The sequence below is a fragment of the Pleurodeles waltl genome, chromosome 9 (genome assembly GCF_031143425.1).
Source record: "Pleurodeles waltl isolate 20211129_DDA chromosome 9, aPleWal1.hap1.20221129, whole genome shotgun sequence".
NCBI classification, from domain to species: Eukaryota; Metazoa; Chordata; class Amphibia; order Caudata; family Salamandridae; genus Pleurodeles; species Pleurodeles waltl.
The window spans coordinates 19,185,037-19,202,002 of NC_090448.1; the positions used below are offsets into that span (position 1 = coordinate 19,185,037).

A 16,966-nucleotide genomic window follows, 5' to 3' on the forward strand; every position below is an offset into this window, starting at 1 on the left:
AACAACATAAATTTAAACAAGGGGCGGCCTTTCCAAGACCCAGTGCCACAATACGTAATAACAACAGATGCTTCCATGACAGGGTGGGGAGCACACCTCGATCAACACAGCATACAAGGACAATGGAACGTACATCAAACAAAACTGCATATCAATCACCTAGAACTTCTAGCAGTTTTTCAAGCACTAAAAGCTTTCCAACCAATAATAGTTCACAAATACATTCTCGTCAAAACAGACAACATGACAACAATGTATTATCTAAACAAGCAGGGGGGGACGCACTCCACGCAGTTAAGCCTGCTAGCACAAAAAATTTGGCATTGGGCAATTCACAACCAAATTCGCCTAATTGCACAGTTTATACCAGGGATACAAAATCAACTCGCAGACAATCTCTCTCGAGATCACCAACAGGTCCACGAATGGGAAATTCACCCCCAAATTCTGAACACTTATTTCAAACTCTGGGGAACACCTCAGATAGACTTGTTTGCGACAAGGGAGAACGCAAAATGCCAAAACTTCGCATCCAGATACCCACACAAACAATCCCAAGGCAATGCCCTATGGATGAACTGGTCAGGGATATTTGCTTACGCATTTCCTCCTCTCCCTCTCCTTCCTTACCTGGTAAGCAAACTCAGTCAAAGCAAACTCAAACTCATATTGATAGCACCAACTTGGGCAAGGCAACCCTAGTACACAACGCTGCTAGACCTATCAGTGGTACCCTGCATCAAATTGCCCAACAGGCCAGATCTGTTGACACAGCACAACCAAAACATCAGACACCCAGATCCAGCATCGCTGAATCTAGCAATCTGGCTCCTGAAATCCTAGAATTCGGGCACTTACAACTTACCCAAGAATGTATGGAAGTCATAAAACAAGCCAGAAGGCCATCCACCAGGCACTGCTATGCAAGTAAATGGAAGAGGTTTGTTTGCTACTGCCATATTAATCAAATACAACCATTACACACAACTCCAGAACAGGTAGTGGGTTACTTGCTTCACTTACAAAAATCTAACCTAGCTTTCTCTTCCATTAAGATTCACCTTGCAGCAATATCTGCATACCTGCAAACTACCTATTCAACTTCCCTATATAGGATACCAGTCATTAAAGCATTCATGGAGGGCCTTAGGAGAATTATACCACCTAGAACACCACCTGTTCCTTCATGGAACCTAAATGTTGTCCTAACTAGACTTATGGGTCCACCTTTTGAACCCATGCACTCCTGCGACATACAGTTCCTAACCTGGAAGGTGGCATTTCTCATCGCCATTACTTCCCTAAGAAGAGTAAGCGAGATTCAGGCGTTTACAATACAGGAACCTTTTATACAACTACACAAAAATAAAGTCGTCCTAAGGACCAATCCTAAATTTTTGCCAAAGGTTATTTCACCGTTCCATCTAAATCAAACAGTGGAACTTCCAGTGTTCTTTCCACAGCCAGATACCGTAGCTGAAAGGGCACTACATACATTAGATGTCAAAAGGGCATTAATGTATTACATTGACAGAACAAAAAACATCAGAAAGACTAAACAACTCTTTGTTGCATTTCAAAAACCTCACGCAGGAAACCCAATTTCAAAACAAGGTATAGCCAGATGGATAGTTAAATGCATCCAAATCTGCTACCTTAAAGCTAAACGACAGCTGCCCATTACACCAAGGGCACACTCAACCAGAAAGAAAGGTGCTACCATGGCCTTTCTAGGAAACATCCCAATGCAAGAAATATGTAAGGCAGCCACATGGTCTACGCCTCACACATTCACCAAGCACTACTGTGTAGACGTGTTATCCGCACAACAAGCCACAGTAGGTCAAGCCGTATTAAGGACATTATTTCAGACTACTTCCACTCCTACAGGCTGATCCACCGCTTTTGGGGAAATAACTGCATACTAGTCTATGCAGAACATGCGTATCTACAGCGACAGATGCCATCGAACTGAAAATGTCACTTACCCAGTGTACATCTGTTCGTGGCATCAGTCGCAGTAGATTCGCATGTGCCCACCCGCCTCCCCGAGAGCCTGTAGCAGTTTGGAAGTTACCTTCAATTATTTATATATGTATCATCTCAACCTTAAATAGGTGCATACTTAGTCACTCCATTGCATGGGCACTATTACTACAATTCAACTCCTACCTCACCCTCTGCGGGGAAAAACAATCGAGGATAGAGTCGACGCCCATGCGCAATGGAGACAAAAGGAGGAGTCACTCGGTCCCGTGACTCGAAAGACTTCTTCGAAGAAAAACAACTTGTAACACTCCGGCCCAACACCAGATGGCGAGCTATTGCAGAACATGCGAATCTACTGCGACTGATGCCACGAACAGATGTACACTGGGTAAGTGACATTTTCATTCTAATGACAATTTTGGAATTTGTCGTGTGATCAGGTATTGGCTGAGTAGTCCAGCAAATGCAAAGTCTTGTATCCCACCGCTGCCACCAATGTAGGAAGTTGGCTCTGTATGTGCTATTTCAAAGTAAGGAATAGCATGCACAGAGTCCAAGGGTTCCCCTTAGAGGTAAAATAGTGGTAAAAATAGATAATACTAATGCTCTATTTTGTGGTAGTGTGGTCGAGCAGTAGGCTTATCCAAGGAGTAGTGTTAAGCATTTGTTGTACATACACATAGACAATAAATGAGGTACACACACTCAGAGACAAATCCAGCCAATAGGTTTTTATATAGAAAAATATCTTTTCTTAATTTATTTTAAGAACCACAGGTTCAAATTCTACATGTAATATCTCATTCGAAAGGTATTGCAGGTAAGTACTTTAGGAACTTCAAATCATCAAAATTGCATGTATACTTTTCAAGTTATTCACAAATAGCTGTTTTAAAAGTGGACACTTAGTGCAATTTTCACAGTTCCTAGGGGAGGTAAGTATTTGTTAGGTTAACCAGGTAAGTAAGACACTTACAGGGTTTAGTTCTTGGTCCAAGGTAGCCCACCGTTGGGGGTTCAGAGCAACCCCAAAGTCACCACACCAGCAGCTCAGGGCCGGTCAGGTGCAGAGTTCAAAGTGGTGCCCAAAACACATAGGCTAGAATGGAGAGAAGGGGGTGCCCCGGTTCCGGTCTGCTTGCAGGTAAGTACCCGCGTCTTCGGAGGGCAGACCAGGGGGGTTTTGTAGGGCACCGGGGGGGACACAAGCCCACACAGAAATTTCACCCTCAGCAGCGCGGGGGCGGCCGGGTGCAGTGTAGAAACAGGCGTCGGGTTCGCAATGTTAGTCTATGAGAAATCTCGGGATCTCTTCAGCGCTGCAGGCAGGCAAGGGGGGGGTTCCTCGGGGAAACCTCCACTTGGTCAAGGGAGAGGGACTCCTGGGGGTCACTCCTCCAGTGAAAGTCCGGTCCTTCAGGTCCTGGGGGCTGCGGGTGCAGGGTCTCTCCCAGGTGTCGGGACTTAGGATTCAAAGAGTCGCGGTCAATGGAAGCCTCGGGATTCCCTCTGCAGGCGGCGCTGTGGGGGCTCAGGGGGGACAGGTTTTTGTACTCACAGTCTTAGAGTAGTCCTGGGGTCCCTCCTGAGGTGTTGGATCGCCACCAGCCGAGTCGGGGTCGCCGGGTGCAGTGTTGCAAGTCTCACGCTTCTTGCGGGGAGCTTGCAGGGTTCTTTAAAGCTGCTGGAAACAAAGTTGCAGCTTTTCTTGGAGCAGGTCCGCTGTCCTCGGGAGTTTCTTGTCTTTTCGAAGCAGGGGCAGTCCTCAGAGGATGTCGAGGTCGCTGGTCCCTTTGGAAGGCGTCGCTGGAGCAGGATCTTTGGAAGGCAGGAGACAGGCCGGTGAGTTTCTGGAGCCAAGGCAGTTGTCGTCTTCTGGTCTTCCTCTGCAGGGGTTTTTCAGCTAGGCAGTCCTTCTTCTTGTAGTTGCAGGAATCTAATTTTCTAGGGTTCAGGGTAGCCCTTAAATACTAAATTTAAGGGCGTGTTTAGGTCTGGGGGGTTAGTAGCCAATGGCTACTAGCCCTGAGGGTGGGTACACCCTCTTTGTGCCTCCTCCCAAGGGGAGGGGGTCACAATCCTAACCCTATTGGGGGAATCCTCCATCTGCAAGATGGAGGATTTCTAAAAGTCAGAGTCACCTCAGCTCAGGACACCTTAGGGGCTGTCCTGACTGGCCAGTGACTCCTCCTTGTTGCTTTCTTTGTTCCCTCCAGCCTTGCCGCCAAAAGTGGGGGCCGTGGCCGGAGGGGGCGGGCAACTCCACTAAGCTGGAGTGCCCTGCTGGGCTGTGACAAAGGGGTGAGCCTTTGAGGCTCACCGCCAGGTGTCACAGCTCCTGCCTGGGGGAGGTGTTAGCATCTCCACCCAGTGCAGGCTTTGTTACTGGCCTCAGAGTGACAAAGGCACTCTCCCCATGGGGCCAGCAACATGTCTCTGGTGTGGCAGGCTGCTGGAACTAGTCAGCCTACACAGACAGTCGGTTAAGTTTCAGGGGGCACCTCTAAGGTGCCCTCTGTGGTGTATTTTACAATAAAATGTACACTGGCATCAGTGTGCATTTATTGTGCTGAGAAGTTTGATACCAAACTTCCCAGTTTTCAGTGTAGCCATTATGGTGCTGTGGAGTTCGTGTTTGACAGACTCCCAGACCATATACTCTTATGGCTACCCTGCACTTACAATGTCTAAGGTTTTGTTTAGACACTGTAGGGGTACCATGCTCATGCACTGGTACCCTCACCTATGGTATAGTGCACCCTGCCTTAGGGCTGTAAGGCCTGCTAGAGGGGTGTCCTACCTATACTGCATAGGCAGTGAGAGGCTGGCATGGCACCCTGAGGGGAGTGCCATGTCGACTTACTCGGTTTGTTCTCACTAGCACACACAAGCTGGCAAGCAGTGTGTCTGTGCTGAGTGAGAGGTCTCCAGGGTGGCATAAGACATGCTGCAGCCCTTAGAGACCTTCCTTGGCATCAGGGCCCTTGGTACTAGAAGTACCAGTTACAAGGGACTTATCTGGATGCCAGGGTCTGCCAATTGTGGATACAAAAGTACAGGTTAGGGAAAGAACACTGGTGCTGGGGCCTGGTTAGCAGGCCTCAGCACACTTTCAATTGTAAACATAGCATCAGCAAAGGCAAAAAGTCAGGGGGCAACCATGCCAAGGAGGCATTTCCTTACAAGCGTCTTTACGCGTACATGGTGTCAAGGCACCAGTTGGTTCACTAAAGTCCTTTGTGTGGATTGGCATAGAGCACCATTGATCTGATGTGACCGCTCTGAACACTTAAATGGTGCTGCTAACTTCTGTACTTATTTCCAACTCTCCCAAATGCCTCCTGTTCCTTTTTCCATCGCTACTCGAGGAACCAGAACTCATAAGGGCAGGTACTGAAGATATATAAGAAGTGTAAGTCACCCAGTTCATTTGGATATATGGATAGAGAAGAAGGGCAAACACTGGCTTCTTGCCTTCGACCGTGGTAGCAAACCCAAGCATTTTCTCTTGTCCTTTGCTGAGCTGCTTCTGGACCAGTTTCAGGAGGTGAACTACCAAGCCAAGTGTTATTTGGACCCCAAGACAGCGCATTTTGAGTCTTTCAAGACTGGCATGTTATCCTGGATGACTAAAAAAAATAGTTGGCCTCCTTGACTCTCACCATGCTTGCTTTTCAGCACATCACTATCTTAGAATTTGTCACATAGTCAGGAGACTCTACTTCAGTGCAAGTTGCGGTGTGTCAGAACTGTGGCATCAAAAGGACAGCTTGCAGTAGAGGGTGTATGTGGACCGGATGGTTACTAAGTCACATCTAGTGGCATCCATGCCATTGCCAGACTCCCTGGTACTATTCTTCAGTTTGCTCCAAGTTTGGTTCCAAGTTGTTTTGTCTATTATTAGGCCTCTGAAGGTTACGTAGTTCTTGGTGATCGGAGGTGTGCATTTCGCTGAATAAAACATACCCTGGGCTAAAAAGGAACAATAATGATGCCTGAGTAAGTCCCAGAACATGCCAGATGCAGGTGGTGTGGATATCTTACAAGAGTGTGTTAAGGGGAGGTGGTAACAATTCCTAATTATCATATTTCTCTGTGAAAGAGAGTATCTTACACTTGGGGTTTAAAGCCACCTTTGACTTAGGAGATTGATGTGCTTGAAAAAGTTAGATATTTCACCAGAATCCTTTTGCAGGGGTTTGCTCGCTAATGTTAGGAGAGCTACCTTTAGTGCCTAGACTGGTAGTTCTCATGGCAGAAGTCAGTTTAAATCAGTATTTAGTGGACTTTTAGCCTGTGGTGAATGATCCTTTATGCCTGCCAAATCGAGCAAAGCTTCTGTGATAACAATAGGCGCATGTGATGTTGTTTTGAGGTATGTTGATGGAGCTCTTAGTGAAAGGCAAGGGACTGACTTAGGACCTAGGCCTGACCTTGGAATAACGGGCCCTAGAGAGTGTAAGAAGTGGTGTACAGTCTTCAGGTCAAGAGTTTCCTTCAAACTACCTAGCACTGCCAAACAGAACAGCTTGTGGAGGACGGTTAAACGTGAAACTAAATAGGTCTATGTGGGAGATTCTGCAGAAAGTATGGAATCAGCATTTATGCTCCCAGTTGAAAGTTCAGGCCCATTTTAGACATTAATCGCACTAAACAAGTACAGAAAAATAGAAACTCAATGTTCGATGGCATGTGTAGCTGCAGATACACATGCTGTGCACATAGATTTTGTCTGTGTTGAGAAGATTATTGTAGCTGCTGGAGTGGGTCCACGTCACATGGATGCTAATTCCCTTTTTCTTCCAGTGAAAACAAAATAACTTTTATCTAGCTGCTGCTGCACTACCACCAATTATCAATAATAGGAATTCTAAAATGTTCCTTTGTTTATTGATGTCTGCTTCTTTTTTTTGAGCCAGATGGAGGAAGGTGTTCTGCTATTGCAGGTGAGATGAGGATGAGGTGACTTCAGTAGTCGCTGGGAACTTACTCCGCTGTGGAGGACACAAGAGTAATACAGTGACAGAGCAGGAGCCTACGAGCAACCATTATCTAACAACTAATAGCATATGCTGGAGGTTCCTCCCTCCTTCCCCTCAGAGGTTCAGTGAGCTGCTCATAGGGATGTGTCCAGCCCTCTAGCCATGTTTCTTTCTCTGAGGACTTCACCCATAATTGGCAATGTGGCGCAGCAGAGAAGCAGTCATACGATCTGAAGTTTGATAGGCTGGAGGAGTCTGCACAAGAGCAGCTAATGATCAACCTAGCCAAGGTATGTGGCCAGAGGCAGCAAGTAACAGCCTGTAGCAGTGAGTATCATACAGCAGCCATAAAATAGTCTTCAGAGCCTGCACAGGAGCTGCAGAGGAGCCACAAAGATGCACGTAGGTCTGTGGAGTCCACCCAGCAGTAGTGAGAGCCTTGTTCACCGGCGTGCACAACATTAAGGAATCAAAGAGCTAGGCTTTGAATTAGTGACTCTGTAGAAATCATGCTTGTGTTATAGAACACAAAAAGAGAAGGGAGAGTTGTGACCCATGGAAGGTTGTGGTTGTCTACAGCAGCGCTGGGGTTTGGGATGTAGGCCCAAACAGGTAAGATGCCACAAGAAGATGCTTTTATCCACTGTGAAGAAATGGGATGTATTTATGGTGCAGTTGTGCAACCTCACCCTGTAATACACTTACCAACCCATTTAGGACCCCTGGATTTTGTCTGTCAAACCCTCAGCTCAGTCCTGGGTAGCTGTGGCACTGAGCAGCAAGGCTTACACAAGAGGAACAAGTGTTAAGCTTTTAAACAGCACCAAAACAATTGAAGACGAAATCAACACAACACTCAAGAAATCTGTCACCAATCTATAAAATAGGTTGTATTTTTATAAAAATGTTGTCACTAGAATGAAAAAGATCCACCAGAGGGTTCTGGAGGTACAGATTTTACAAAACATAATAAATATGTGCAATTTCAACTGCATATAAGCCTTGGCAAAGTCAACAAATTAAATACACAGAAACATTTTCAAAGAAAACTTAGGTAAGTGTCAGTGTGGTTGGTTAGAAGTATTTGGAGTGATCAACTCCGGCAGGCAGCTAGTAAGGGGTGCCAGCAAAGTCCACAGGAACCTTTACAGGAGGAGCAAGCCTTCAACAGTACCAGGCACTTTATCCACATTGCAGTGTATTCCTATGGAGTGGGCCTGGTGCACGGGATGAAGGATGCTGAAGATGCTCTAAGGATGCCGTGGATGCGACGCAGTCGACGGGGGTCTTCCTGCATTGATTCCCCAGTCCATGAAGATGGTGGGGACCTGGCTTGTAGGGTCGATGCCCACAAAGGTCTGTCTGGTCTGGCCAAAGTCCAATTGCCACTGGACTACAAATTGCTCGTTGCAGTCACAGGCCAATCCTTCCTAAGTCGATAACTTGCCTTCTGAGGGTTCCAGCAACTCTCCGACAGCACTTCCTGATTCAGCGAACTCGAGCACAACTCTGTCTCTCGGGTCTTGGTCCTCAGTGCTGCACGGCAATGGTGGTAGCGCCTTGAGGACTTTGGGCTACCAACTTGCTCCAGCAGGCTTCTTCAGCTGTTGTGCACATATGCTGCGAACAGGAGGCCAGTAAGCTGACCTTTGGAGTACCTTTGGCTTGACTGGGCTCTGGAGACAGCTTCTCCTTGAGCAGGGCATGATTGGCACAGTCCCTCTCTTCGCTAGCCTCCAGGTGCATTCCTCGTCAGTGCGCAGCAGGGCAGTCTTCCTTTGATCCTTCTTCTAATTTGGTTGAGATCGTAGGTTTAGATGCCAGGGGTGCTCTTCTTGTGCTCGGAAAATGCCCTCCGGTTGGTAGCCAGTGGGCTAGCACCCCACGCCCCCCCAACTGACAACTTCCTTTGGGTTGTGGCATCTGGAAGTCCCAAGATGCACTATTCTGCCCACTCCCACGATGGCGAGAGCACTCTCTATGATGTTCAGACCTTTCAAACCCACCCTTGGGGTGTGACTACCTCAGGACTTCCTGCCCCTGGGGAGACCGATTTGGCAACTGGTTTTTCCTTCTATGTTCTCTGTGCCAGACGGTCTACCTCAGCTATGGGACAGCCTTCCCCCGTGACGTCCCAAATCTGCTCTTCAAAGGCAGCCTCATTTTTGAAGCCTGGCTTTTGGGGCTAACCCATCAGTGTCTTCCAGCAAGAGGAAGGTGACCCCTCCCTGCCTGCAATGCCGCTTAGTTCTCCTTCCGGAGAGTCATTTGCATGTCTCGCCAGGAGGGCAGAAGCTGTCTCGTGAAGCAGGCTCCATGCATGCCCAGGAAAGCACAGGAATCTTAAAGGCATCAAAGAGGCAGCTTAGCTAAAGCTGCCCCTGCAACACGTTAGATTAATTTATACTTGAAATAGAAGTTGGGTTTAATGTAACAAGTTGTTTGATACCTTGGAGAGCCTCCTTTGGAGTTAGCACCACCGAGGGGTCAGTGTGTAACCCTGTTCTCGCCAATTGGCCACAGTAAAGTGGTTCTTTCTCGTGTTTTACTGTCTGCCCATGTGAAACTCATGTCTTGCCTGTGCCATATGTTCCACCCTGACCTTAAGGCTCGGGAGGCGTGCCAGATGGGAGACTTACACACACGTGTCGGGGAAGCAGGGCTAGCAGTGCAGGACTGGTCTGCCGGACTGCAGTCGCGGACTGGGGGATTTGTTGTGTATGGAGGACCTCCAGGGTGGCACAATCAGTGCTGCAAGCCCTGGGCTACCTCTCTAACTTACATGCCCTAGCTATTAGGGACTTTTACTAGGGTCTTACAGGTAAGTTAGCCTTTCCTAGTTAAGTATAGCTAATTGAGCGTAAACGTTAGGGTCAGGGAATAGGCACTGAGATCTGGTTAGAAGGCCTCAGTGCAAGCTGATTTATAAAAAAACTAAAAGATGCATGTCCTTACATCCACTACACCCGTCTTTGCCTGGACATCCTGGGAGTGGGCAGGTTACGTTGGGCTAGGATATGAAAAGTGGATTAGATATGCTCCCATCATAGTTATTTACCAGAACGAAAACTATTTTTCTGGAAGAGTTCACTAACGTTTGCACTGACAAGGGGATTTTGGTGGTAGAGCTCTTTCCACTGCATTGTTTCTTCCTCTCAGCATTCCCAAAAGAAGGGCTCCCTAGAGGAGAGGAAAAGGAGTAGATGGGAGGTGAGAGCCACTACACGCAAGATCCACAGTGGTAAACCTTGCACTGCAGGGGACATTAGAAAGTCTCCTGTAGGTTTGAAGCGAAGCAGACAGTGAAAGCATATGGTGTTGTCTGGCCATATAAATTATAGGGACAACCTACTGGCAGAACCCAGTCACCTATGCATCACAGGAGGATGTCTGATAAGGCTGGAAAGGAGATTCCACAGCATTGGTTCTCCGGCGCTCACTGGGACCTTCATTTTCTGTTGGCTCAGTTCACTGTTCTGCCTTTTTAGTCCTTGCACAGGTGTGACATCCGGTATCTTGCTCTTGAAAATGTTTTCCTGGTGGCAACAATTTTACCCGCAACATTTTGGGAGTTATGAGTCTTATTGGCGGCTAAGACATAGGGCCTGAACGAGTTTATCATCATTGTTAGCTTTATTTCAGTAAGACACAAATACCATAAAAGTGCATCACAAAATCACAATTTTACAAAAATAGACTCCTAGTTAAAAACGACAGATAGTATGAAAGTACAAAGCATTCCCATTATGGGCTCCTATTAATGAGATGACTTTAGCATTTTTGTTCTAGCACGCCAAATTTCATCTAAGTAGCTTGCTAAGGCAAATGCCACCATCCCTCGGTATTTGACCTAAGAATTCTAAGGGCAGTAAACCGAGTCTGGAAGCCCATGATTCTACAAAGAGGTACAATCCATTTGATTTGTTGTTTATCATAAGCAGGACAATGGAATAGTACGCGTGCACTACATTCGGGAAGGCCGCAGCCCATCGGGCAGAAATTGGCATAAGGATCATCTTTAGACCAAGTGCATGTGAAAGAACGTAGCGGTTCGAGCCTAGCCTGGATCGGATGTAAAGGGCGCGGGCTCGAGGGAGTGTAATCAGATCCATGATTCCTGGTGGCAACAATTTTACCCGCAACATTTTGGGAGTTACGAGTCTTATTTGCGGCTAAGACATAGGGCCTGAACGAGTTATTCCGTCACAATGGTGACGAATATCCCGTCCACTAAAATATAAATCCCATTATATCCTATGGGGTTTCTATTTCAGTGGACGGGATAGCCTTTGGCATTGTGACGGAGTAACTCGTAAGCAAAGATCTAAATCAGGCCGGTAGTCTTTTCCGCAGACAGTTAATATGAGGGTAAAGCAGTCATTGCTTCTGGTGGCTATGATAGACCACATCTAAACCAGTCAAGTTATTTGCATGCTTTTTCTGCCACCATCTGAAGTGAAGGAGAGTTTGCACAGGTTAAATCATAAAAGGGACTTACAAAAGTTCAAGATGGATATACTGCTTTTCGTAATTTGTAAATGTGTAATTGAGGGTGATAGTTGCACTGTGTCCAAGGGGCCAAACATTTTCTGCTTCCTTGTTCAGTTGGATGCTTTAGGAGAAGATCTGCAAGACAGATCATTTCTCTTCTTTCCATACTTCTGTAAAACATTGCCAGGATTGAAACTTAGGTTGGAAGACCTAGCCGAGTTCGTACAGCTTTGGGTCTACTCGATTTGCAGAGGCCTTTCCATCCATATTGGTTGCCTATTGCTCATTAGATGTTCAAAGGTAAAATATCTGCAGGCATTTTAAAGGGTGCAATGTTCTTGTCCTTCATTCTATGCATGTTCCGACACTAGCTTGGCTGGATAGTTATGGGAACTGAAGGAATAGGGTGGGACACTACCTTATGTCCTCTGTGTCATCAAATCAGTTTGGCTGCACAACATACTGGTGAGATACCCGGACTGTAAGTGGTGCCACCTAGCCCCATGACCATCTTCAAAAGTTCCCCATGTCCTAACTTGCAGATTGGTTATTTCAGAGATAAATACTCTGTTCCCTCTGGATATTCTTTATCAGCACCAAAGTTTCTATAGCTTTGCAACCTTTATTATAGTAGGCACGTTCGCAGGAGCAAAGGACCTAGAAGGCTTTGTTTCTTATGCCAGTGAAGGCTTAAAGCGCTAATGTGAGATTCCAAATGTGTGATCATAACCATGTTTGGTAGGAAACATTGGAAAAAGTATTGTCTGTTTATTGTTCCTGTAATAGTTTTTTTCCTACAGATAGTCATAGAGTTTTAAATGTGACCCTTTAAATTTGTGCTTTCGGGAAAAAAAAGAAAAAAAAATGATTTCATTTTTGATCTGTTAAAAATTTAATTTGGTAATGAGGTAGCATACTATTCCCCAAACCATTGTTTCTCAAACAGTGGTTCATGAGATGATTTTTGGTTGGCTGTGAAAGTTCACACAATAACTAAAGATGCCTTTAAATTCTGTCACTGATGCTGCACTTTAAAGACAGAGGTCAGATGTCAGGCAATGTCTTCTGAGAAATTGCTGCTCATGTTTTTTTAAATAGGGGTCGGTGTTTACCAGCCCCTCTCGCTATCCAGTTAGAAAAAGATCAGTAAAGTGAACTATGTAGCACATTTGCTGGGTTATAGGGAGTGTGAAAGGAAAGACTGTAAGATGTCGTTCTTCATTACACACCACAAAATGTAAATACCCGCAAATGAACTGCACAAGTTCAGCAGTTAGGAAAGCAAAAATCAAGCAGTTTGTTTTGTAATTCTGAAGTGCGATGGAAGCAAAAAAAATTGAGGTATCAAGGCAGTTTATTTGGTAATACACAAATAATAATTATTCACTGAAATGCAATCTCAACACATGATTATTTGTGTGTAATAGTTTTGAGTTAAACTGTATGCCTGTGCAAATGTAGTGTCCTTTTCAATGGAAACTGTGATGTGTGTAAATGAGTGTGTGTTACCACACAGTGCTTTAGTTACTGTAGGAAGTTGGCTCTGTATGTGCTATTTCAAAGTAAGGAATAGCATGCACAGAGTCCAAGGGTTCCCCTTAGAGGTAAAATAGTGGTAAAAATAGATAATACTAATGCTCTATTTTGTGGTAGTGTGGTCGAGCAGTAGGCTTATCCAAGGAGTAGTGTTAAGCATTTGTTGTACATACACATAGACAATAAATGAGGTACACACACTCAGAAACAAATCCAGCCAATAGGTTTTTATATAGAAAAATATCTTTTCTTAGTTTATTTTAAGAACCACAGGTTCAAATTCTACATGTAATATCTCATTCGAAAGGTATTGCAGGTAAGTACTTTAGGAACTTCAAATCATCAAAATTGCATGTATACTTTTCAAGTTATTGACAAATAGCTGTTTTAAAAGTGGACACTTAGTGCAATTTTCACAGTTCCTAGGGGAGGTAAGTTTTGATTAGTTTTACCAGGTAAGTAAGACACTTACAGGGTTCAGTTCTTGGTCCAAGGTAGCCCACCGTTGGGGGTTCAGAGCAACCCCAAAGTCACCACACCAGCAGCTCAGGGCCGGTCAGGTGCAGAGTTCAAAGTGGTGCCCAAAACACATAGGCTAGAATGGAGAGAAGGGGGTGCCCCGGTTCCGGTCTGCTTGCAGGTAAGCACCCGCGTCTTCGGAGGGCAGACCAGGGGGGTTTTGTAGGGCACCGGGGGGGACACAAGTCCACACAGAAATTTCACCCTCAGCGGCGCGGGGGCGGCCGGGTGCAGTGTAGAAACAAGCGTCGGGTTCGCAATGTTAGTCTATGAGAGATCTCGGGATCTCTTCAGCGCTGCAGGCAGGCAAGGGGGGGGTTCCTCGGGGAAACCTCCACTTGGGCAAGGGAGAGGGACTCCTGGGGGTCACTCCTCCAGTGAAAGTCCGGTCCTTCAGGTCCTGGGGGCTGCGGGTGCAGGGTCTCTCCCAGGTGTCGGGACTTAGGTTTCAGAGAGTCGCGGTCAGGGGAAGCCTCGGGATTCCCTCTGCAGGCGGCGCTGTGGGGGCTCAGGGGGGACAGGGTTTGGTACTCACAGTATCAGAGTAGTCCTGGGGTCCCTCCTGAGGTGTCGGATCTCCACCAGCCGAGTCGGGGTCGCCGGGTGCAGTGTTGCAAGTCTCACGCTTCTTGCGGGGAGCTTGCAGGGATCTTTAAAGTTGCTGGAAACAAAGTTGCAGCTTTTCTTGGAGCAGGTCCGCTGTCATCGGGAGTTTCTTGTCTTTTCGAAGCAGGGGCAGTCCTCAGAGGATGTCGAGGTCGCTGGTCCCTTCGGAAGGCGTCGCTGGAGCAGGATCTTTGGAAGGCAGGAGACAGGCCGGTGAGTTTCTGGAGCCAAGGCAGTTGTCGTCTTCTGGTCTTCCGCTGCAGGGGTTTTCAGCTGGGCAGTCCTTCTTCTTGTTGCAGGAATCTAATTTTCTAGGGTTCAGGGTAGCCCTTAAATACTAAATTTAAGGGCGTGTTTAGGTCTGGGGGGTTAGTAGCCAATGGCTACTAGCCCTGAGGGTGGGTACACCCTCTTTGTGCCTCCTCCCAAGGGGAGGGGGTCACAATCCTAACCCTATTGGGGGAATCCTCCATCTGCAAGATGGAGGATTTCTAAAAGTTAGAGTCACCTCAGCTCAGGACACCTTAGGGGCTGTCCTGACTGGCCAGTGACTCCTCCTTGTTTTTCTCATTATTTTCTCCGGCCTTGCCGCCAAAAGTGGGGCCTGGCCGGAGGGGGCGGGCAACTCCACTAGCTGGAGTGTCCTGCTGGGTTGGCACAAAGGAGGTGAGCCTTTGAGGCGCACCGCCAGGTGTGACAAGTCCTGCCTGGGAGAGGTGTTAGCATCTCCACCCAGTGCAGGCTTTGTTACTGGCCTCAGAGTGACAAAGGCACTCTCCCCATGGGGCCAGCAACATGTCTCGGTTTGTGGCAGGCTGCTAAAACTAGTCAGCCTACACAGATAGTCGGTTAAGTTTCAGGGGGCACCTCTAAGGTGCCCTCTGTGGTGTATTTTACAATAAAATGTACACTGGCATCAGTGTGCATTTATTGTGCTGAGAAGTTTGATACCAAACTTCCCAGTTTTCAGTGTAGCCATTATGGTGCTGTGGAGTTCGTGTTTGACAGACTCCCAGACCATATACTCTTATGGCTACCCTGCACTTACAATGTCTAAGGTTTTGTTTAGACACTGTAGGGGTACCATGCTCATGCACTGGTACCCTCACCTATGGTATAGTGCACCCTGCCTTAGGGCTGTAAGGCCTGCTAGAGGGGTGTCTTACCTATACTGCATAGGCAGTGAGAGGCTGGCATGGCACCCTGAGGGGAGTGCCATGTCGACTTACTCGTTTTGTCCTCACTAGCACACACAAGCTGGTAAGCAGTGTGTCTGTGCTGAGTGAGAGGTCTCCAGGGTGGCATAAGACATGCTGCAGCCCTTAGAGACCTTCCTTGGCATCAGGGCCCTTGGTACTAGAGGTACCAGTTACAAGGGACTTATCTGGATGCCAGGGTCTGCCAATTGTGGATACAAAAGTACAGGTTAGGGAAAGAACACTGGTGCTGGGGCCTGGTTAGCAGGCCTCAGCACACTTTCAATTGTAAACATAGCATCAGCAAAGGCAAAAAGTCAGGGGGCAACCATGCCAAGGAGGCATTTCCTTACAGTTACATTAAAAAACAACCACCTCATGTTGATTAAAGCTAGGTGGGTTGTGAAGGTTTGTCGTTCTTAAAAATGTTTGGTGGTTCTAAAAAGTTTGGGATGCACTGGCGTAACCCATTTAATAGCTTGGTGTGCACTCCTGTGCACTCACGAGTGTCATAACAAGGATACAAACTAGAGAACCGCACTCTTCTAGTGATCTGAGAGCTGGATTGGGTAGGAAGATGTGGTCTGGGTGTTGGCCCTTCAGAAGGGCAATACATATTATCTTTTTCTTTCACTTACTGTCTCTACTGTTTCCACAGAGAGATCCTGATGATAAACCCTGGACCCTCAAAGAACAGCTGAAAGCATGGCAACGTCTCCGTCACGACCTCGAAAGAGCACGACTGCTGGTGGAGCTTATCCGTAAAAGAGAGAAGCTGAAGCGAGAAACGGTAAGTTGCTGCAAGATGTGCGTACAAATGGTTGTAGTAGAGATGGATGCAGAAATGTTCCAAACCTTTTCTGCAGCCCGTTTTTCAAGCATGACCCGAGTAGCTCATCCCTCTCATCTTGAAACCAAACAATGCAATAACATGCAACCTCTCCCTTTGCTACTATTTCTTGAGGTGCTAACCCCTGATGTGGTTAACTCTTAGAAATAGAGTCTTTGACACAGAGCATCAAGTTGTATTGGTCTTGTCGGAATTACTTTTGGGGGGTAAGTGGACTTTGTGTTAAATATAGTGTAGGGATACCCCTTTTAAATTCGGTCTCTGTAATCCCTCATAACACTGGAACGAGCTATCCTTCTTTAGTCTGCACTCTTCTCCAGCCATCTCGTCAACTCTTACATGTCATAGGTATGAGCATTTCGGTCAAAAGAGTATTAACGTGTGGCAGGAGTGGCCCTTGTTTAATTATCGTAAGAGTGGATTCTACCAGATTCATATGAGAATAGCTGTCATGTGTTACGTTGAGCACACAGAATGACCCCTACATGTGAGAAAAGCTTTTGCGTTTTAAAGTTGACCGCACAGAATGCTCATTGCGTGTAAGAACAGCTGACATGTATTAAGTTGACTACATAGAAGGCTTTCTACATGTGAGAACAGCTATCATCTATTATGTTGATTATGCAGAAGGTATCCTACATGTGAGAACAGGTATCATCTATTATGTTGATTATGCAGAAGGTATCCTACATGTGAGAACAGGTATCATGTATTACTTTGACCACACAGAGGGCATCCTGCATGTGAGAAGAGGTACCAAGTATTACGGTGACCACACAGAAGGCATTATACACGCA

General features: G+C 46.6%; 1 protein-coding gene across 2 annotated transcripts in view; it reads left to right on the forward strand.

Annotated features, from left to right (window-relative positions):
• The window catches only part of BRPF1 (bromodomain and PHD finger containing 1), a 215,638-nt gene that overhangs the window by 90,894 nt on the left and 107,778 nt on the right, over positions 1-16,966 (forward strand). For both annotated transcript variants that reach the window (XM_069206142.1, XM_069206141.1), the window contains exon 6: positions 15,978-16,109. In XM_069206142.1, coding sequence (XP_069062243.1) covers positions 15,978-16,109 — 132 coding nt within the window. The remainder of the gene's footprint in view (positions 1-15,977; positions 16,110-16,966) is intronic.